The following is a 23,848-nucleotide window of genomic DNA, read 5'->3' as shown; positions in this document are numbered from 1 at the left end:
TTAAATAGAGATGTGGAAAATATAAGAAAGTTCTGTATGTGTAATTCGACTTCCCAAAATAGGGACAAGAAAGGAGACAAAAAATATTTTTAAAACAACCACCAAATTTCTCTAAATTGATGAAAAGTACAAATTCAGAAACTTAATGAGCCCAAACACAAGAAACATGAAGAAAATTACACCAAATTGCTCATATCAGTGAAAGTCAATGATAAATAAATCTCAAAATCATCCATAAAGCCAAATTATATACAAAGAAAGAAACATAAGGATGACAACAGACATCCCATTGGGAACAATGCAAATGAGCAGACTGTAGAGCAACAACTTTAACGTACCAAAAGAAAAAAACATCTGTCAACCTAGAATTCTTTGCCCAGTGAAACTATCTTATACAAATGAAGGCAAAATAAAGATGTTTTCAGACACTGAAAAGCTGAAAGCTCTCACCACCAGCAGACTGGCACTACAAGAAATGTTTTAAGGGAAGTTCTTCAAGCAGAAGGAAGATAATACCAGATGAAAATCTGGATCTGTACAAAAAGATTATGAACACCGAAATATTAACTACATGGAACTAGACGATAGAGGCACATTAGCCATTCATCAGAAGGCAGAATGGTACAGAAAGGATGGAAACTTTGAAAGCATATAGATCTGAGTTTAAATACCGGTTCTGCTGATGACTGGCTATGTTATGACTTTACTTTTCTGAGCCTTAATTTTCTCATATACAAACTGGGGGAAAGTAGTAGGTGTACTGTCTTTTTGTCTTCTGAGTAACAAGAAAAACAAAGTGCATAAAGAACCGAGAAAAGTACTTAACATACAATATTGTGAAAATGGCCACAAATTCTTTTCCTCCCTGCATCTGTGCCCTTTCAATATGATTGTGCAGTTTTTCATCAAGTTTTCGTCAAGCAGTGGAGCCTATTTTGCCAGTTGGGTTGCCATGTGACTTGTTTTGACCACTGTATCATTAGCAAGAGCTTGAAAAACTTTTATGCTCTGGAGCTTGTCCTCTTGCTGCTCTTTGGAAGCCTGTGACCAGCCTATCATGAATGAATCAATACTAGCTGCTGGATGATAGGAAACACATGCTCATGCCAAAGCCACTGGCTGGACAACTGTCACACCTGTGAGAGAAGCACCTGATCACTAGCAGGCCAAGCATAGGAGAGAGCCTGCTTGGGTCTAGCTGAGTCAACCCCAAACCAACATACAGAATCGTGAGCCATGAAATTGTTGCTATTTTAAGCCATTAAATTTTGGGATGGTTTGTAATGCTGCAAAAGTTAATTGATATGTGTTAGTTACATGTTCACATATACATATATAAGTACATGAATACATGTTCAACAATATCAAGGATTTTATGTGTTACTGATTTAAAATAAAAGGTTTTACTTGAAATTTGAAGGAACAAAAAGCAAAAAATTAATTAATGAAAAATACTAGTCTATGGAGCTAGACTTCTCTGTTTTATTTCTTTTTTCTTTTTAATTTTTGTTTTGTTTTTTCCTTCCTGAAGATATCTTGATATCAGCTGTTGACATTGTTTTGGCATCAGTCACTATGGGGGAACTGGTGAAAACATCATAAATTGCTGTGTTTCTGACTTTTTATTTGCCAGAAATGCTCTGCCTAGTCTTCATGTCCCCCTCTTTTTAATTTGTATAGATAATTTCTCAATTTATGATTTGGGATTTGAAAAATGCATACACTTGCTCACATAATGAGATTATCAAGATCAAACCCACCAAAAGGCTAAAATTAAAACTCACAATATTAAATCATGGTAAGGTTGTAGAGTCATGGGGAATGTTTGTATCTAGCCATTGGGACTAAATTTGTACAGCCACTCAGAAAAAAAAAACACAAATAGTATCTTCTATATATGAATATAATCATACATTATTACCCAACAATTCATCTTTTCAGTAGAAATGCATACATATATGAAGCAAAAAAGGTTTATAAGAATTTTCATAGCCTCATTATGTATAATAGCCCCAAACAGGAAACACTCTAAATGTCCTTTAACAGAAGAATGGCTAACTATATTGTGTTATGTATAATACATACAATGTAATACCATATAGCAATGAAAATAAAAACCAGTGCTATACCTAATGTGAATAAACCTCAGTAACATAATGTTGAACAACAGAAGGCAGGTGCAAAAGAGTACATACTGTGTGAATTCAATTTTGTAAAGATAATATCCATATTTTTGAAAGATAATGTCCATTTTTAGAGGAGTAATAACTGGCATGGACCATAAGGAGTCTTCTAGGTGCTGGGATTCTACTCCTTAATCTTGGGGATCACAAGAGTCAGGTTCTTCAATAAATGGTGCTGGGAAAACTGGATAGCCACTTGTAGAAGGCTAAAGCAGGACCCACACCTTTCACCTCTCACAAAAATCAACTCACGCTGGATAACAGGTTTAAACCTAAGTTATGAAACTATTAGAATTCTAGAGGAAAATGTTGGAAACACGCTCCTAGACATCGGCCTAGGCAAAGAGTTTATGAAGAAGTCCCCAAAGGCAATCAGAGCAGCAACAAAAATAAATAAATGGGACATGATCAAACTACAAAGCTTCTGCACAGCCAAAGAAACAGTCATGAAAGTAAACAGACAACCTACAGAATGGGAGAAAATTTTTGCATCCTATGTATCCGATAAAGGGCTGATAACTAGAATATACTTAGAACTCACGAAAATCAGGAAGAAAAAAATCAAATAACCCTATTAAAAAGTGGGCAAAGGACTTGAACAGAAACTTTTCTAAAGAAGACAGAAGAATGGCCAACAAACATATGAAAAAATGCTCATCATCTCTAATCATCAGGGAAATGCAAATCAAAACTACAATGAGATATCACTTAACTCCAGTGAGAATGGCCTTTATCAAAAAGTCTCCAAATAACAAATGCTGGCGTGGTTGTGGAGAGAGAGGAACACTCCTACACTGCTGGTGGGACTGCAAACTAGTGCAATCTCTGTGGAAAGCAATATGGAGATACCTTAAAGCAATACAAATGAATCTACCATTTGATCCAGCAATCCCACTACTGGGCATCTATCCAAAAGATCCAATGACACTCTACAAAAAAGACACCTGCACTTGAATGTTTATAGCAGCACAATTCATAATCGCAAGGCTGTGGAAACAACCAAGTGCCCATCAATCCAAGAATGGATTAATAAAATGTGGTATATGTATACCATGGAGTACTATTCAGCTCTAAGAAACAATGGTGATATAGCACATCTTATATTTTCCTGGTTAGAGCTGGAACCCATATTACTAAGTGAAGTATCCCAAGAATGGTAAAACAAGCACCACATATACTCACCAGCAAACTAGTATTAACTGAGTAGCACCTAAGTGGACTCATAGGTACTACAGTAATAGGGTCTTGGGGAGGAGGGAGGGGGAGGGGAGAGGGGGCGGGTATATACATACATAATGAGTGACATGTGCACCATCTGAGGGATGTTCATGCTGGAGGATCAGACTTGGGGGGGAGGGGGAAAGGGCATTTATTGAAACCTTAAAATCTGTACTCCCATAATATGCCAAAATTAAAAAAAAAAAAGGTTCACTTTGTTGAAATTTATTAGGCTGTACACACATTTTTTCCATTTATATTAATGCGTATTTCAATTTTTGAAAGTTTATTTTAAAAAACCCAGCATTTGTGTTGTAAACACATTGATATAACATTATACAGTATATGCATGTAAGAGATTTTACGAAAGACAGAATCAGCCCTGTATGCAGTAACCTAAGTTATATTGATAAGTAGAAATTTAAATTATAAAATATATACTATGGTTTTATTTTTGGTAAGCAAATCTGGATTATGTAAGTAATTGCATGTTCATTACTGAAAGTTTGAAAAATATAGAAATACATAGAAAAAAATGAGATTAACATACTCCTAGTTGCTATTTTTGAGTGATCATAGTTTTTTATATCTCTATATATGCTATAACATATATACTTAATCAAAATTGAAATATTCTTCTACAGTGTGATGTTTAATAGCTGTAAAAGTTTTCATTTTAAGAATGTGCTGTCGGCCGGGCGCTGTGGCTCACGCCTGTAATCCTAGCTCTTGGGAGGCCGAGGCGGGCGGATTGCTCAAGGTCAGGAGTTCGAAACCAGCCTGAGCAAGAGCGAGACCCCGTCTCTACTATAAATAGAAAGAAATTAATTGGCCAACTGATATATATTTAAAAAATTAGCCGGGCATGGTGGTGCATGCCTGTAGTCCCAGCTACTCGGGAGGCTGAGGCAGAAGGATCACTCAAGCCCAGGAGTTTGAGGTTGCTGTGAGCTAGGCTGACGCCACGGCACTCACTCTAGCCTGGACAACAAAGTGAGACTCTGTCTCAAAAAAAAAAAAAAAGAATGTGCTGTCACTGATTTAACCAACTTCTAGAAAGTTTTTGCAGATTTAGACTCAACCCTCAATTGCATGCCCATTTCCCAATGCTGTACCATCTCCAATACTGAGCATTAATAATTAAAAAAAATACAACTATTTACTATTCTGACAGATTACCTTAAATTTTTACACAAGTAAAAATAATGGACTCATTCCATATAATTCTAGAGGATACTATCTACAAAAGACAGGACTGCCTACATTTGGTCATTATTATTCTCACAAATGTTACTATTGTGAACACATCATCATTATGAATAAGTGAGTTAATGAATACATAGGAATGAAGCCTGAGGGGCTCACCAGGTCAGGAGTGGCTCTCGCCTTTGGGTATGTCATATTCCATTTAGGAAGCTGCACATCCTTAGGTAGGTGAGAACAAACATGAAGTTAGGTACAAGTAGAAAGTAAGGTTTGAGAATGTAATTGTAAACTATAGTAATTTCATCTTTCTTCCCTTTATTTTCTCCATGAACAACAGCTGTAAGTCATGAAGGGTAGATCAACTGATCTTTGTATCAGTGTGTATTTTAAATTATAAAATTACCTAGATGAGTAAATATTTTCAACTTTACATACAGGTAGATAAATGTAAGTTCTCACATTTAGTAAGAGACTCTTCCTGTGCACAGTTCTGACATGTGTGGATTTCAGTTACCAGTGATTGGTTACGAAAAACTAGTGCCCTGAAAACGTGGTTCAAACTTCAGATACTGGGGCACATTAACTGAGTGATTGCATAAAGGGCAAACTTGATCACTTAACCCCTCACTCCGTGAAAATCACTGCCCAAATAACAGATGTGCATTGTAATCAGTGGCCAATCACGTCACGTATTTCAGATTCTGACAGTAGCAAGCGACTGTGCATCTATTATTCAGTTCACAGGCAGCTAAGCTTGTAGTTCCACGACCCCCTTGTCCTGATGATGAACCTGTGTTACATCTTATAACAATAGATAACAAACAGTAAATTGGTAACAAAGTTGAACAATGTAACAAAGAAATGGAAATTGATAATGCTAGAAGGGAAATTTGAATCAAACATAGGTAGGAGTTACAGGAGAAAAGCTGTCTAGGAATGATGATTCTGTGTCATTTGGGAGAGTCTAGATATGCAGCCAGGGGAACTTCGTGAAAATGAACTTTGGGGCATATATAGAATGGTGCTTGTGATAAAAAAGGGTGAACGTGTCCCAGAGGAAGTGATGGCAGAGGGGGAGGTGGGGTGGGGGGAACCCAAAACAATAACAAAAAATAACTTCACGTTCAAGAAACTTTGAAAGAAATTTCAGGACATTGAAAGCTTAAAGGACAAAACAGTGGCTGATCCAAATTAGCAGCATGAAAGTTTTCCAAGGGATAGAAAAGGTGCTCTTTTCCATACCTTATTAAGTTATGATGTGAGAAGGTGGCAACACTGTTCAAACTACTCTTGATAAGTTTTCTACAAAGAAAACAAATGTCAATGTGTTTGATATTTTAAATTGCACTGTACTAAATGTTAGGTAACAGTTTTTTTCCATTTCTCTATACATTTATGAGCAACAATAAGAGAGATTTGAAAGTTTTGACAAAAATGTTTAAAGGTCATTCACAACCATAGGTTTTCCCATTGATTGTTAAGACCGCCTGGTGTGATTTCAGCTCATGGGGTCGTTTTGATGATGCCATTACTACTGCACCAAGCCAAGATTGCCTGTATTCATTAGTGGGTGGATACACCTAATTTACTGTAAACTCACAAAATAACGTTCAAATTTTCATTACTGCCCTTTTAGAAATGTACTTAAAACATATCATGAAGTTATTGGCTCTTTTTTATGGTATGAAGTGTTCAAATCCTTAATCTTAAGAGTTGTCAAAAGAGCGGCCTACGAAGTATTAGTTTTTCATGTATTCCTTGTATGATAGTTGTAAAAGAAATGTCTTTCCAAAGAGCTAACTAGGAAGAAGGAGTTTTAAATTTGTGCTAACAAACTCAAAGAGATCTTATAGAAAATAGAACAAATCTAAGGGAAATAGGGTCCATATTAAATTAGTCCTGATCCCTCACAAACTTTAGGCAGAAAACAGAGTATTAAAAACATCCAACTTTAACCCTGCCAGGTATAAGTAATGGGAGAACTCCAGGCAGTAAGGGTTGCATTTCCTGGTCACTGACTGAGTGACTACAGAGCCAAAAGTTCTTTTAGAATTATTTTCTCACCAAGGCAATAATGTGTGAGGGTATCTGATGGTTGAGGTCTCATTTATCCTGAGGCTTTTCAATTGAATATTATCTAGGCCCATAACACAGCAGCAGCCATTCAACATCTGTGCACTTCCTGGCCACTTCTGCTGTGCGAGTGAATTGTTAGATTATTGGAGAGACTTTCTGTGCAGAGATGTCCTTTGGGTAATGTAGAGGGATAGAGGAGGATATGATAACCCAAGCTGTGATCAGTCGGCCACCACTCTGTCTATGTTTAAAGTAAGCGAGAGTCTCAAAAACTCATCTATTTTAAACTCAGAAGACTTCTTGCTGTGATTTTCTTTAATACTAAAACTGCAAATGCAGCACAAATGAAAAGGCTAAAAGCTTCAAAGATTAAATCACCCTTAAGGAATTCCCTACCAATACGGCTTTGGTCTCGTCATGCAGAAAATTTAGGCAGGTTGCTGTTGTTTCTAGAAGCTGCTATTATATAAGTATCAAGTCCAGCTAAAGTTGATATTTCAAGAAAACTTGTTACAGAGAGAGAGCCTATATGCTGGGAAATGTTCTATCACTTCAAACTATCCTCTGATTATCAATAGCTCTAATTTTATGTATTTGTTTCTATGGAGGTGAAATTTATATAACATAAAATTAACCATTTTAAAGTGTAAAATTCCATAGCATTTTGTACATTCACAATGTTGTTCAACTACCACCTCTTACCTAGTTCCAAAACATTTTCACCCCGAAATAAAACCTCTTATCCATTAAGGTAGTCAGTCACTTCTCATAGCCCCTTCCCCCAGCCCCTAGCAACTACCAAGGTGCTGTTATCTGTGGGTTTACCTATTCTGGATAGTTCATATAAATGGAATCATATAATATATGGTCTTTTGTGACTGGCTTCTTTCATTTAGCTTGATATTTTCAAGATTCATCTATGTTGTAGTGTGTACCGCATTCCTTCTTATAGCTGAGCAATACTCCATTGTAGGGATATACTACAATCTGTTTACCCATTCATTGTTTGATGGACATTTGGGTGGTTTCTACCTTTGGGCTATGTAAATAATACCTCTACGAACATGGTGTACAAATAATTATTTGAGTCTCCTATTTTCAACTCTTTCAGGTACATACCTAGGAGTAGAATTTCTGGATCATTGGTAATTCTATGTTTAAATTGCTGATGAACCACAAACTGTTTTTCACTTAGCAGCTTTTATCTGCACTGTGTATAAGGAGGGAATGTTTATTCCCACTCCTGATGCTTCCTCTGCTGTGATCTCTGCCCTTTTCTCAGTCTGTTCCAAGAAAGATAATACCTTATTCCTAAAGTCTTTCTCCTCCTCCTCCTTGGGGGTGAGTTTACCTACAGAAAATGTGTTTTCCTCTCCTTTCCTCCATAGCAAAGACATAGGGCAGTACTCCCCAAGGGGGGATGGGGGGTGGGGAGTGGGGGGGTGGGAGGGAGGCCTGTTCTGGTCGCTGCTGATGTGACTAGATGAATAAGTGTTGCTAATTTAGGGGTTGTGTTTGGAGACTAGTTAGGTTTTCTTCTTCAGACTGGCCTCTAGCAAAACAAATGCTGATATTTTGTCTTCCAATTTGATGTGGGTTTTTTCCCCCCCCCCAGATTATCTGGAACCTGCATAGAGTTCGATGTGCTATTTACTGGGAATTCTTTTGAGGAATGTAAAACTTAGGGTACAAGAGGTTATGAAGCCAGAAGAATTTAACCTTTATAAACATGGCCTGGAATTGTGGATTCAAAATCTAACTGCCACTTACTTTTAATGCTGTTGACTTGGAGAATTTACCTACTATTTTAGCTTCAAAATCCCTATCAACAAAAATCAGGAAATCCTATTTACTTTGGTGAGTCCCAAGGATGCCATGGGACCCATCAAAGTATCAAGTGATAACATCAGACCCCCCAAAAAGTAAAGAGTAAAATTTTATCTAATTTACATTTTTGTTTTAGATATTTTAGCAGTTTTTTTTTTTTTTTTTACAATATAGACTAATGATATAAAACTGAATTTAAAAAACCCTAAAAGTCCCAGCAGGATGATTGTTCACAGGAATATGGCCCAGAGTGAGTAAGTCTCCAACCTTCAAGTAGAAAACAGGTCACTTTGCATCTTAAGCATTCATCAACCCATATGTGATGATGTGACCAGAGTGCTTGGCTACTTCTCCATCAAGGTCATTTCAAGCTCTGAAATTTTAAATGTGACTGTTATTTTGAGAAAAAAACATCTTGGGACAACTCTGTAAAGGAAGTTTTGCGACTTCATATACCATCATCTCTAGATTACCAGAGTACACCCAGAGTAAGAAATGCTCTTATATGTCCTAATATTCTTGTTTTAGGTAACACATCATCTTGCCAAACTTTTTGACAGCATCGCAGATCTGCAGTTTGGAGACCATCAGGAAGTTTCTGCACACAGAGCAGTTGGAATGTACAGCAAAGAAAAGGAGTATGTCCCATTCCAAGCCGAGTGTGACTGCATAGGCCATGTAAGACTTGATTATGGGCTTTTCTATGCTAGGGGAGTATTTTCAGGATGCTCTTTAAAGGTTGAATTGAACAAGCAAAATAACAGCTCATGTCACATCAAGCTCCGGTTAGTTTTGTGCTTACAGAGTCCTGTTTACCTACAGGCAGTGTGACAGAGGGCCATTCTGCCACGTGTCCCAGTTTTTGCTTATTTGGCTTCAATACCCAGCAGGATCTCAGAGATGCTAGGAGCTGAACTAGACAGAAGGGTCTGTCACAGGTTGAATGAGTGGCCCCAGAATTAGAGCAAATGCAACCCAGTGGCTGAGTCACCTACAAAGTGTATTCTGTTTTCACCACTGCTCAGAGGATACACAGAAGGGTCCTAGTGAAGCAGCACCTTGCAGTAAAGCTTGTTTTAAAGAGGCTTCGTGGTTCAGTATTCCATCGTGGATATTGGAAGTGGCTGCTGGTAAATAAAATCCAGTCTGCCAAGCTGGTGTCATGTACTCTTAATAATCATGTGCACAGAGAGTTAAGTTACTCTCTTCTCTTATAGCCAGACACCTCAAAAATATTCTTCACAGTATATCCATAGGAATGGCTCATTATGATTTGAGAGCACTTTGGGTGTATTCAGACGATTGAGGGCAAGGTTGGGGAACCTGTGGCCTTAAGGCTGTTACAGTGAGTGTGACAGTGGGTGGTCCCGAGGACAAACCAGCTGGGACGTGGAAAGTCAGAGAATCGAAGTTAATTCGCCGGTGGGCTCAGAGGGGCCTCACCACCAAATTCTGAGCCCTGTCTACCCGATTTTTCCCACTTTTATTAAGTTGGGGGGGTCCGAGGGGTGGAGTATCAGGTGTAGGTTAGTTGATGTGTCAGATAATAGGTTTAGTGTTATGCTGATGCCAGGTAATAGACTAGTTGAGGGGCCAGGTAACAGGTTAGTATTATGCTGATGTAGGTCTTCCAAGAGTGGTAGAGGTCTCCAAATGCCTGATGTGCCAAGTAATAGATGGGGGTTTCCCTTATCAAGGCCACATGTGGCCTAGTAGATTCTTAGTGCAGTGTTTTGGCTGAATCCAAATTTTACAGAAGGCCACACTTAAGGATCTAGAAAACCACATGTGGCCTTAATGCCACAGGTTCCCCACCCCTGATGGGAGAATTGCAATGATATCCTACAACTAAAAGAATACATATACTATTTGCACATAGCTGACCATAGCAATGAAAATGACTAGAATAAATAGCATAATACATAAATTCCAAGGTCCACATGGGAGGCTGAAGATGCTACAACTTATTTCTTTCCCTATCCTTGTGAAGATGTCAGCAGCATTCCTAGAACCTCTTCTCTGAGAATTGCAATTCTTTTTATGATGATGTTTGTATAGCCTGGGTTAATGCACTGGGTGACTGAGGGAATAGCCTATCAGAGAACCGTTGGGGTTGGGACAAGGTTCCTTAAAGTGTTCTTTGCAGAAAAAGGATTGCAACCCTACTTTATAAGGGGTTTCTTTACTCTTTTCTGTTGCTTTTTAATATTGTACCAGAAAAGCCCTGCCAAATGAAGGAGAAGCAGATGGTGGAATACTTTGATTAGAATATATTTTTTGATCTCTTGGGCTTTTTAGGATATTATTATAATGATTAGAAAAAGTCGTCATAAACTATCTTGAAAAAAAGTGTGTTGCTGTCTGCTCGCTTCTAGCAGACTGCTCACTGACTGGCATGGTGCCTGGAGGGGGTGGTCCGACTGATGGATGTGGTTGTCACTAGCCAGAACCCTTGATATCGAAAGTTTTTATTGTGCTCTAATTTATTCGGTATAAGCGACTTATGCTAGAGGCTTGTGAACATATACACGTCACCCTTTAATTGCCTTTGTTTTATAAAAAAGAAGCTTTTAAAGCCTTTGCCTTTTCTGCACTCTTATAATTAGTTCCTCCCAACTTAGTCTATTTGTATTTCATTTAGCAAGTATTTATTGAAAGCCTACTATGTATCAGACGCTAAGTTAGGCTTTTGGGGACTCAAAAATGAGCAAGATATGGCCCTTGTCTTTGAGGAGCTCTTAGGCTCATTGAGAAAATGGACATACACATACTTAGTGATAGTGGGAGGTGGTAATGTTATTACAGAGGGTTGCTTGTGAAATACTAAAAAGGGAAGGATCCAGTGAGCACCTCATAAGAGCTTTGTTCTCAAATCATACTCAGTTAGATCGCTGTTGTTGACATAGTCATCGGAACATGAGCTGATGTCTTGACATACACACGTGTGTGGTCTTCCCAAACAGACTGGAAAGTTCTTGAAGACAGGTGGCCGCAGTGAGGATGTGGGTCCCAGAGTGTGTGGGAGATGCTTAAATAATGATTGATTTGCTGAGGGAACTTGTTACTTGGTGACATTAAGAGACACTCTTAGTGATGAAGGTAGAGGATACAGGATCCCATTGATTAGATCAGAGCAACCTGATCTCATCAGATTAATCTGAACTTGTGCAGGTTGACAAAGCACAGCTATGAAGCCAGAGGGGAAAGCTCTTAATAAGAGATGTTGGGGCCATTGTCAAGGCACATGCTTCCTTTTGCTTTCAAGAGAGATGGTTGTCAGCTAATTTACCACTCCTTCCCAATTCTCAGAGAAGAGATTCTAAAAATGCTGCTGCCATCTTCACAAGGATTGGGAAAGAAATAAGTTGTAGCATCTTCCCCTCCCATGTGGACCTTGGAATTTATGTATTATGCTATTTATTCTAGTCATTTTCATTGCTATGGTCAACTATGTGCAAATAGTATATGTATTCTTTTAGTTACAGGTTATCATCCCATGGGAAAAGATACGTGGATTCATACAACAAAATATTAATACATTGAATAGGATGGAGAATTGACTAAGATATATTTGTGGGAACAAAATAAACTTGAAAGTTTTAAAAAAGATTAATTTTCACAAGTCAGCAGTTGTCCTCTCTCTTATACTCTCCTGCTGTCTAATTTCTGACAAGTGTGAAGATTAGAACCAGTAGGGAATATAATTAAGATACTTGCTGAAAACACTTTGTCTTAAGGCTAAGAACTATGAAGATTTTAGAGAAGTATTTTCAGTACATTTAAAATTTATCAGAATATACATTTTTTGTTAAAAAGAAAAATCACTATTTCATTATTCCCAAAGCTCTAGAATATGACTCATAGCTCTATAGGTGGCTGTGACATTTGGTTTCTCAAAACACGGTGTATTACCAGAGGGGAATCTTGGTCTGGAATCTCCTTGTTTTCAAAGCTGAGAGATGAATAGTATTAGCCAAACTGGTAGGTAAAATAAGATGAGCGGTATCCTGGTGAGAAAGACTTCATGGATCAGTTGTTCAACTTCCACCTTGAGTTATCCCTCTTGTAGTTTTCTACCTGGATTTAAAATAAATCCACCTGAGCCTTTATTGTCCACATGGCCTTGGAGCCAGTGTGAGGGTGGAATTATCATTTTTCCATAGGTAAGCCTGTGTTATAACATTTCAATTGCTTTCAAGGTGGAAACATGGCTTCTGCAACTTGAACAGACCATGCAAGAGACAGTGCGTCATTCCATCACAGAAGCTATAGTGGCCTATGAGGAAAAACCTAGGGAACTGTGGATTTTTGATTTCCCGGCTCAAGTTGCACTAACCAGCTCACAAATATGGTGGACTACAGATGTAGGAATAGCCTTCAATAGGCTGGAGGAAGGCTATGAAACGGCCCTAAAGGATTTCCATAAAAAACAGGTATTTTATAGAGTTGTGGTTTTGAGACTTAAAGGAACTTAAGGTAAGCTTCATTCATTCATTCATTCATCATTTATGAAGCATCTTCTGTATGCAAGTCACTATGGCAGGAAGATTTTAGCAATCAGTTATTAAATTTTTCATTTCCTACCTTTGTGTTATCCTTCTAATTTCTACATGGGTTTAAAAAAAATCATGCCCGTTATTTTCCACGGCTCTAGTATAGCACTTGTACCCAGACTGCACCTATTTTTTCCTTTCTGTATAAGACTCTGCAACTAGGCATGTGTTGTATTTATTAGAAAATATGTATATGATTTTAAAAGGTGGAGGGCTGCTCAACAAAGACAAATATTTTCATGGGTTTTGATTTTCTGTTAATTACGAATCACAGATGAGAAACTTGGGAATATAGTCTATTTTGAATTCTATTTTATTGATCCCAGGTATACTATGAGTCTTCCTTAAGCCTCCCATCTGTGTAACAATTCAGAGATACAGCCTTTTTCTCAGCTTATTGATTCAGAGGATATTAGGCTTGGAAATGAGTTTAAATATTAGTTTATCTACTCTTGTTTTTAGTAGGTAAAATCTGAATGCAGAGATATTAAGTGATTTTCCCAAGGTTGTACAGTTTATGAGAGAAACTGGCATGGCCAGAACCTTGTTCCTGGTTCTGAATCAGAGTGCTTTTCACTATTGCCCATTTCCTCTATTCTCCTGAGGCAATAATTTTACTTCAGTGCCTTAAGAATAAAATAGATTCAGACAGTGAACAATCCTTGTATTGTTAAACACACACATTCAGGAATTTCAAGTGTGGATCATTTCTTGTAATTTTGTTCTTTCAATCTTGCATAGGGGCCACCCAACTTATTTATGTTATTAAAGAAGTTTTTGTGCTACTTACTCTTGGAGAAAAATATATTCTTGATTTTTACATTCTTAGGAAGACAGGGTATTGGTTTCTATTTAGTAGGCTTGGAGTTACAGTATTAGATTTGAAGCAGTGGCTGGTTTCTTGGTGGGGTGCGCGCTCTGCAGTTCTAGCGGCTCCTCTTGGATGCCGAAGCTGAACGGTTACATTTTCTTTCACTGTTACCAGATCTTACCCTTTGTCATCAAGGACTTTACAATCTTCCACTCTCCAATTTACATGCCACTGTTTAACCTTATCCTTTCAAATCTACCATTGATTGTGGTGATAGTGATACTATTACTATTATTATTATTTTAAATCTTATTTAGATTTACCAACATATTTAGCAATGGCTTTGCTGGTTACTCATTTTTCCCCTCATTACTTATTTCTGGCTTCTTTCTGTAGTATATCTTTTAGTAGTTTGTGCAGTGATGGATTGCCATAGGAAATTTGGGAGTCCCTTGGCTTTATTTTGACTTTCTTTGTCATAATTTAGTAGGTAGGGAATTCTAAGTTGAGAGTTGTTTTCTTTCAGAACTTTAAAAAATATTTTTCCTTTTATCTTGTGGCTTTTATTGTGAAATCTTAACTCTGTCAAATTGTTTTTCTATTATAAGAAATTTGTCTTTTTGGAGGGGCTACTTTCAAGATTTCTTTCTTTCTGTAGTTCTGAGAAAACTTTTTTTTCATTGTAGCAAATGATTAAGAATAAAGAGGAGGCCGGGCGCGGTGGCTCACGCCTGTAATCCTAGCTCTCTGGGAGGCCGAGGCGGGCGGATTGCTCAAGGTCAGGAGTTCAAAACCAGCCTGAGCAAGAGCGAGACCCCGTCTCTACTATAAATAGAAATAAATTAATTGGCCAACTGATATGTATATAAAAAATTAGCCGGGCATGGTGGCGCATGCCTGTAGTCCCAGCTACTCGGGAGGCTGAGGCAGAAGGATCGCTCGAGCCCAGGAGTGTGAGGTTGCTGTGAGCTAGGCTGATGCCATGGCACTCACTCTAGCCTGGGCAACAAAGTGAGACTCTGTCTCAAAAAAAAAAAAAAAAAAAAAAAAAAGAATAAAGAGGATCCCAGGACTAGATTGTGTAGGTTCAAATCTCAGTTTGTCCCATTTCTGCATTAGCTCTGTGGCCACGGGCAAGCTATTGGACTGCTCTGTGCCTTAGTTTCACCATCTGCAAAACAGGGACAATGACGGCACCTGCACCATAGGGACATTAGAAAGATTACTAAGTTCATATGTGGGAAACATTATTTAAAAATGTTTATCAAAATTTAAGTACTATGTTAGCCTTGGCTGTTGTTGTTAATGCTACGATGATAGTGGCAATGATGACAATGGTGTCTAATGTGATACACAATCATTTAATGAGCTTTTTCCTGAAAATTTATCATAAATTTTTTGCAAACATACAGAAAAGGTGAAATAATCATATAATATGTATGCCTACCACCTAGATTCTACAATTATCTTGTTTTATTTTCTTATCACATCTGCCCTTTATCCAATACTCTATCTACCCATCAATTCATCTTATATCTGTTTCATTTCAAAGTAAGCTGTAGATACTAGTAATCTTTATACTTAAACACTTTAATATTTTTATTTAAAAATTTTTAATTTTAATTGAAAAGTAAAATTGTATATGTTTATGGTATACAACCTGATGTTTTGATATATGTATACATTGTAGAATGGCTAAATTGAACTATTTGATATATGCATTACCTCACATATCTTCTTTTGTGGTAAGAATGTTTAAAGTCTGCTTTCTTAGCAATTTTCAAAAATATCAACTGTAGTCACCATGATGTATGATAGATCTCTTGAACTTATTCTCCTAATTGAAATTTTGTGTGCTTTAACTAACATCTCTCCCTAAAACTCCTAGCTCCTGGTAACTACCATTTTCCTGTTTATATGAGTTCAACTTTTTTATGTTTCACATATAGCTGAGATCATGCAGTATTTGTCTTTCTGTGACTGCCTTATTTCACTTAGCATAATGTCCTGTAGGTTCATCTGTGTTGTGGCAAACGACAGAATTTCCTTCCTTTTAAAGACTGAATTATATTCCACTGTATACATGTACCACATTCTTTATCCATTCATCCATTGATGGACAATACATTGATTCTGTAATATAGCTGTTATGAAAAATGCCTCAGTGAATATGGGACATATGGGACATATCTTTGACATACTGGTCTCAATTCTTTTGTATATATCTGCAATAGTGAGATTGCTGGATCATGTGGTAGTTCTAGTTTTAAATTCTTCAAAAATCTTCACACTATTTTTCATAATGGCTATAATAACTTACATTCCCATCGACAGTGTTCAAAGAGCCCCTTCTTAAACACTTCAATTTACATACTCATTTCATCAGTTTAATTTCAGTTATCATATCTCAATTTCCCAGAGTTCTTTTTGGCTCTTTAAAAATCAGTTTTATACTGATGTATCTTTTCTTTGTGGTTTCTATTTTTTATCTCATTAATTATTTCAAAGAGATAGATGTTTAATGGTTTTATTTAGATTGTTCTACTAACTTTAGTTCTTTAGATGCTGAATTTTCTATTAAATTGGATTTGATTTTTGTGTTTTTCTAAGGTTTTTTTTAATCTATGTTTATTTTTCCTATAGGAGTATCTACCCTGAATTAAGTGCATGTCCCTATAGTGTTTGTTCTCCCTTTTTCATGTCTCTGTAAGTCTTGTAAGTTCTGGATTACCTTTGTGGTTACTTAGGATTTCCTGATCACATTGGCAGGGTCAGTTTGGATGCCCCAGTTTCATGTGGCATAGACTTGAGATTTTTATTTGTTTTAAGGGACTTTTTCCCTGTCTAAGCCTTAAGTTATTTCAAGCTTTCGCGTTGATTGTTGACCAGATGGGTAGAGTTTTTTAGAGCCCCTCATTGGACTGTAACACTTTTAGGATCTCAGCTTTATGTCAACATCTCAGTTTCAACTCCCTGCCTTCTCAAGGGAATGTAAGAGCCACAACAGAAATGGTAATGCAGTGGCTCACGTCTGCAATCCTAGCACTCTGGGAGGCCGAGGTGGAAGGATAGCTTGAGCCCAGGAGTTGAAGACCAGCCTAAGCAAGAACAAGACCCCATCTCTACAAAAAATAGAATAATTAGCCAGGTATGGTGGTGTACACCTATAGTCCCAGCTACTTGGGAGGTTGAGGCAGGAGGATCACTTGAGCCCATTAGCTTATTAACCATATTATGCTGCTTTGGCTTTGCCTTGGAGGCGTGGTCCTATCATCAGAGAAGGGATCTCGCTCTGTCTGTCTCTCTCTCTGTCTCTCTCTCTCTCTCTCTGTCTCTCTCTCTCCCCTTGCCATTCCCTCCCCCTTAATCAGTCTCTTCCATACCACTTCCCACCCCCATCTCTCTCTCCTCTCTCTGTCTACCTCTCTTGTTTGGCTATGTACTATACACTAGAGTATGTTTTATTTTATTTGTTTATTTGTTTATTATTTGTTTTATTTAAAAATGTCTTTGTAGTAATAAATTGTCCATGTCAGTTTAATCATATGTGGCAAGACCATTTACTGTGCTCATCATCATCATCATTGGTAATACTGGCTGGTTAGGTTTTGAGGGGTTTTTTTTTTTTTTTTGACTCTCATTAATTATACTGCAGTAAACAGCCTTTATATACATGCTGCACATATTTTTTTCATTTCTTTAGGATAAATTTTCATATGTAGAATTGCTAGATGAAAGCCTTTGGAAGACAGTGCCAAATTTACCTTCCTAATCAACATTAGTATGTAATGTTTACTCCCTGTAAGAAGTGTTTACTCCCTCCCCTATCAGCAACATTGGGTTGGTTCTTCTTCTTCTTCTTCTCAAAAAGTTATTCATATCCCAGTGGCTTTGGCGTATGCAGCTAATTAATGGAATTTAGCTTTCTTCTCTCTTAAAAAAATAATTTTAAAGTTTTCCATTTTGTTTAAGCATTAGATGCTACTTAATTTTTCATGTTGGATAAGAAGTAGAGAAAGGGGATAGTGTGTGAAGAAAGCATTTATCTGCATAATTACGAAACACTTCTAGCATAAATGGAAATGTTTGACAAACCAGCCAAACAGATGCCTTCAACACAGTGTCTCAATGTTTAGACTGATACTAACGTGTATATTAGAGAAGGTAACATTTGCATCCTACTAAAGAAAGCTGTGGTTTGGGTCATGAAAAGTGTGTGCATCTAAGTTAAAATCCTTTTAGTTTACTCTCTTTACAAAGGGATGTAACCATCTGCTAGAGTGTGTTGTTAATTAAAATTACTCTAGCTAATACTGCGAGCAATTTTTTAAATGAACTTTAGTCATTTAAAATAGCTTAATTTTAAAACTAAGATCAGAGTTTGGTATAATTGATGATTATAAGTAATTTATTTTCTTCTCACTTCTAAAGTGTAGTGATATAAATATACCAAGATAATAATTTTAAACTCTATTTTCCCCTTAGACCTATTGTGATTGCATGTTAGATGGTGTTCAGATTAAAGGCAAAAACGCTGCATGTTAATTTTGCTCTCACTTTTAGTCACTGACTGAGAAATTCTTTCAAAAACAAATTGGATGCAATATTGGTGGTGGTCTTAACTTTTCCAACCCCAAACCTGGAGCTACCCAGTATAATTTGGACACAAGTGGTTTGTCTTTTTTTTTTTTTTTTTTTTGGTATGTATGTATGTAGGTATGTATTTATTGCCTCTGTATAAAAATGTGATCTGATAGTCTCATGCTTTATAATTTAGCAGAAACTCACAAGACCATGAATAGAACACATACCCTCTACCTCCCCTCTCATAAAAAATTATATTGAATGACAGGTCAAGTATATGAAAAAAAAAATTCACATTATTCCTGGAAATACAGGACCAGATAATTTGAGAAAAGCTGGAATAGATGAAATTGAACTGATAAATAAGAGCAGAGAAAATCAGTCCAAACATACAAAAAAAAAAAAAAAAGAGGAAGCTATTTTCAATGGTAAGCCTATTTTAACCCAGTGAAATTCCAGAGAAATTATAAACTCATATTTTATGAGTACAAAAAATATGTGGAGCTTATAGTCAGTGATAAGGATTAAACGCAGAAGAAATGAACAATTGAAACTCTTGTCCACTTTACAACCCAAGAGGTTATCGGTGGGGATGTTTTTCCTCAGGATAAAGTCCTGAGAAATACTTTGCAAGCAAAGTGAGCCATTTATAGTGGACTTCTCCTATGATTATGTCTTGATTCTGGAGCCAAGGATTGGCCAACTTTTTCTGTGAAGAATCAGATAGCAAATATTTCTTCTTTGTGGGCCATATAGACTCTTCTGCAACTGTACATCTCTGCTGTGGTGGTGGGAAAGAAGCCATAGATAATTTGTAAGTGAATAGGTTGAACCTGGGTTTCAATAAAACTTTATTTATCAAAACAGGTGATGGGTCAGTTTTGGCTCATGGCCTGTAGTTTGCCACTGCTGCTTTAGAGAAAGATGCAGAACAGATCCTGAGGTAACTCACGGTCCCCACAATGACAGATGAAGGAAAGAGAAAAAAGGATTTGTTACATATTTATGCCATGTAATTCTAATCTGATCCATTAACACAAGAGTTGGTTCTTTGAACAGACCAATAACACTGACAAATTTTTGTAGTTCAGAGAAGAAAGAAAAAATATATAACAAAAGGTTAGGGAGAGGAAGCGTAACCCCTATGAGGAAAATATTTTAAAACAACTACATAAATATGTGATATGTTTACTGATAAGTTGAAAATCTAAATTAAAGATTGAATTAAAATTAAGATTTTTTAATGACTGCTTTTCCTAGAATTTACTGAAAATGATGTGGAAAACTCGAGTAGACCATTAACCACAGAAATCATTGAAATAGTAATTGTGGTTGTCAAAGACGTGTACTACCCCTTAAATAGAGCCCTGTTCCAATGACTTTATCAGACATTCAAAGAAAAGATAAATACAGTATTGTATCAACTGTTCTAGAGTATAAACAAAGACATAAATATTTTCTATGCCTTTTATAAAATTCTAATAATCTTGATACAAAAACCAGACAGTGATAAAAATTCTATTGGCAGATCTCATAAGCATATCTTCTTTTTTGTCTGGATTTTTCACTGAATGTAGTTGGGAGACAATCTTCAAAGCTCTCATTTCTGTACATCTTATGAGCAGAGGTAATGATTGCCCTTTGTTCTGGACTGTATTTTCAGGGGCATTTGTATAGTAAACATGCTTGAAAATAGAGATAATGTCTCTCTCCAGAGCAAAGGGCTGGCTGGTTTATTATCCAATATATTAAATATAGTATCTATTCCTGGGGCAAAGGCCAGATGGGCTTATGGTCTTCTGTAAAAGGTTTGTGCTCCCTAAACTCAGAATTTTTCTCTTGTAACTCACTGCATGTGCTGGCCCTTTTTGAATCGCCTTTGAAAATTTGCACTTGGAGAATTGGTGCAAATACTCAGAGTATATAGAAATATATTGATTTTTAAATATTCACTTTATATCTTGGGACTCTGCTAAATTTGCTTACCACATTTAGTAGTTGTTGTTTTCATAGGTTCCATAGGGTTTCCTATGTACATAAACACTTTATGGTAAGTAATGACAATACTTCTTCTCTTCCATTCTTTCTTTCTTTCTTCCCCCCACCCCCTTCTTTATTTTCTTTTCTTGAGTTATTGAATTGGCTAGGACCTCTAGTGCAATGTTGAACAGAAGTGGTGAGACATCCTTTCCTTATTACCAGTCTTCAGAAAGAATAATTTAATGTTTCACCAGTAAGTATGATATTAGTTATGTGTTTCTGGAGATGCCCTTTATTAGATAGAGAAAAATCCTTTCCATTACTACATGCAGAGAGTTTTTATCTTGACAAGTCATTGAACCTTTTTAAATCTTTTGAGATGACTATGTGGTTTGTCTCTTTTATTCTGTTATGATAAATTTTTGAATGTTAAGCCAACTTTCCATTCCTAAATAATAAACTCCACTTGGTTGTGATAAATTATTCTTTATATATGTATTATTTGCTGGGTTTTATGTACTATTGTATTAACAAATTCTGCATTATATTTATCAGGGATATATGTCTGTAATTTTCTTTTCTTACAGTATCCTTGCCAGGGTTTGGAATCAGGGTATACTCCTTAAAGGATTTGGAGAGTAATCCATCTTCATCTATTTTGTGACAAAGTTTATGATAGTGCCAGTGATGCAGCTGGGCCTGGAGTTTTCTTTGCAGAAATGTTTTCTATTATAAATTGATTTATTTTATACATATGCAACTGTTTAGAGTTTTGGGCTTCTTCTTTTCTTGTGTTGGTTTTGGAAATTTGTAATTTTCAAGAGATTTACCCATTTTTTTCTGAGTCAGTGGTTGGCAAATTGCAGTCCTCTGGCCAATTCTGGCCCAGCACCTATTGTCTGTGGTTGCTCTTGTGCTATGATGTCTGAGTGGAATAGTCGTAACAAAGACTCTTTGGTTGACAAAGCCAAAAATATTTACTATCTGGCCCTTTACAGAAAAATTTGTCTGTCTTTAATATATGTGTTCTAATTTATTAGTGTGAGTTAGTCATGCTATTTCATCATTATTCTTAGAGAATCTGGAAGATCTGGCCTGACATCCCACTTTCATTCCTGGGGGTAGTAATTTTGTTTTATCTCCCTTTTTTTTTTTTCTTAATTGGGTTTTCTAAGTGTTTATCAATTTTATTTCTGTTTTCAAAGAACTAACTTTTGCCTTTCTTGGTTTTCTCTATTATTTGTTTTATGTTTCACTGATTTCTGCTCTTATGTGGATTTTCCTTCCTCCTTCTTACATTGAGCTTCATTTGTCCCTTTTTTTCAAGTTTCTTAAGGTGGGAGCTTAGATTATTCACTTTATACCTTTTTCTGTTCTGATATAAGTATTTAAAGGAACCTTTATACCTTGATGAAAAATATCTACCAGAAACCTGCAGAGAAAATCATACTTAATGGTGAAACATTAGAAATCATTTCCATTAGTGTCAAGAATGAAGCAATTATTCTCCCTATCTCTGACATTCGTTGCTCAATATTGTGCCAGTGGTTTTAGCAATATGATTAAAGGAGAAGTAGGAAGTGAACATCAGAAAGGAGGACGACAAATTGAGGTTCCACAACACACGTCCTGAGAGTTTCAGGGAGTGTGGGACTTAGTCTCGTTGGCAATTTCCTTTGCTTTGGCTGATGAAAATGAAAATGCATTGTTTCTGATATGGCTGAAGTTGAACTCTTGGTGGATTTCAGGATTAGAGGTCCCTGTTGCGATTGTTATGAAACATGAAGAATCTTAACAGTTCTACAGAGTGGCCTCTTCCACCTTCTGTGCCACCCTGGCCTGGGTAGCCCCAGATTCAGAAATCTACCATGGCTGATGCTAGTAAAACTGCCGTGCTTTTGCTGCAAGGACAACATTCTTTCCGTGTTGCCTTTCTATATTTAGGGACCCAGCTCTTTAAGGTCACATGCATGACCTCTTTCTACCAAACTGCTACAGGAGCTGGGTAAGGGCAACATTGAGGACCAGCCACCACTGTGTGGCAGGAACCACCGCTTGCTTCTCTCTCTTGCTTTCTGTGCCTGACACTGTCTTTCAGGGTAAGCCCTCTGTCATCCCACAGAGCAAGCTGGCCCTCTATGGGAACACTGTAGTCCCGTAGATATGTTTACCCTATAACCCTCAGTGGCGGTCACGATCATGTCTTTTTCTTAGGAAGCATCTCTGTTTGTCTAAACAGGAGAACCCACAGATAGGGGGTACAAAATTCCCTCCCTCTGCTCACCGCAGTCACTGGAGGCCAACTCTTGCCTGCCCAACACACCCTGCTAGTGTTCTCCCCACGGGAAGATTTTGTATTTGTGAAATATACAATGAGATCTTAGAATTGGGTATTAAACCCTGGCTCTTCCATTTATAACTGTGTGATCTTAGACAAATTGCTTCATGTTCTCATATATAACATTGGAATTAATAATTGTACCTTCTTTATGGGGTTGTTGTGACAATTAAATTAGAATATACATATACACAAACAAAATACACACAACAGTGCCTTGTCAGACAGCCAGTGCTTGGTAAAATGTTAGCTCTTATTATCTGCTGACACCATCAGAGGGGGAAGGGAAGCAATCACAGTCAGGAGAAGTGCCTCCCTCCAGTCGGGATGGAAGGGTGGCCTCCAGCTGTCCACAGCCATTTCTCCACCTCTGCGCTGGCCTCCCTCACTTCTGCCCTGACTTCTTTTTCTACTGTGTCTTTGGTTGCTCAGTCTTGCTCATTCCCATCAGCAATTAAACAGGCCCAGGTCTCTCATTACTTAAAACAATAACCAAAAATTGTTCCGTGATGCCACATCTGTTTCCATGTCATGCCCTATCTCTGTAATCTTCATTATAATCAAGTTTGTTGACCTGATATCTACTAGCTCTTTCTTTTCTTTTTTTTCTTTTTTCTTTTTGAGACAGAGTCTTGCTCTGTTACCTGGGCTAAAGTACCATGGTGTCAGCCTAGGTCATAGCAACCTCAAACTCCTGGGCTCAAGAGATCTTTTTGCCTCAGCTTTCTGAGTGGCTGGGACTAAAGATGCATGCCACCATGCCAGGATAATTTTATTTTCTATTTTATAGTAGAGATGGGGTCTTGCACTTGCTCAGGCTGGTCTCGAACTCCTGGCCTCAAGTGATCCTCCCCCTTCAGCCTCCCAGAGTGTTAGGATTACAGGCATGAGCCACTGAGCCTGGTGAGCTCTTTCCTTTTTCTCATCCCCCACTCTCTCCACAACCTGTTTCTACCAGTTGATTGAGTCTAGTTCTATTTTCTTTATGTTAGAAAACACTACCTACCTCCTTCTTCCCATACTCTCTTCCCTTATGTTCATGTTTATTTGAATTCTAGTTTTCCACCTAGAA

The 23,848-nt window shown here is 37.2% G+C and overlaps 1 protein-coding gene across 1 annotated transcript in view; it reads left to right on the top strand.

Annotated features, from left to right (window-relative positions):
* DNAH11 (dynein axonemal heavy chain 11) overlaps positions 1-23,848 on the top strand; it is a 311,756-nt gene that overhangs the window by 83,708 nt on the left and 204,200 nt on the right. Inside the window, exons 29-30 of the mRNA XM_076006379.1 lie at positions 9,039-9,188; positions 12,710-12,943. Of these exons, the coding sequence (XP_075862494.1) occupies positions 9,039-9,188; positions 12,710-12,943 (384 nt within the window). The remainder of the gene's footprint in view (positions 1-9,038; positions 9,189-12,709; positions 12,944-23,848) is intronic.

Source organism: Microcebus murinus, chromosome 9 (genome assembly GCF_040939455.1).
Source record: "Microcebus murinus isolate Inina chromosome 9, M.murinus_Inina_mat1.0, whole genome shotgun sequence".
NCBI classification, from domain to species: Eukaryota; Metazoa; Chordata; class Mammalia; order Primates; family Cheirogaleidae; genus Microcebus; species Microcebus murinus.
This window is presented reverse-complemented; position numbering and strand designations above follow the sequence as displayed.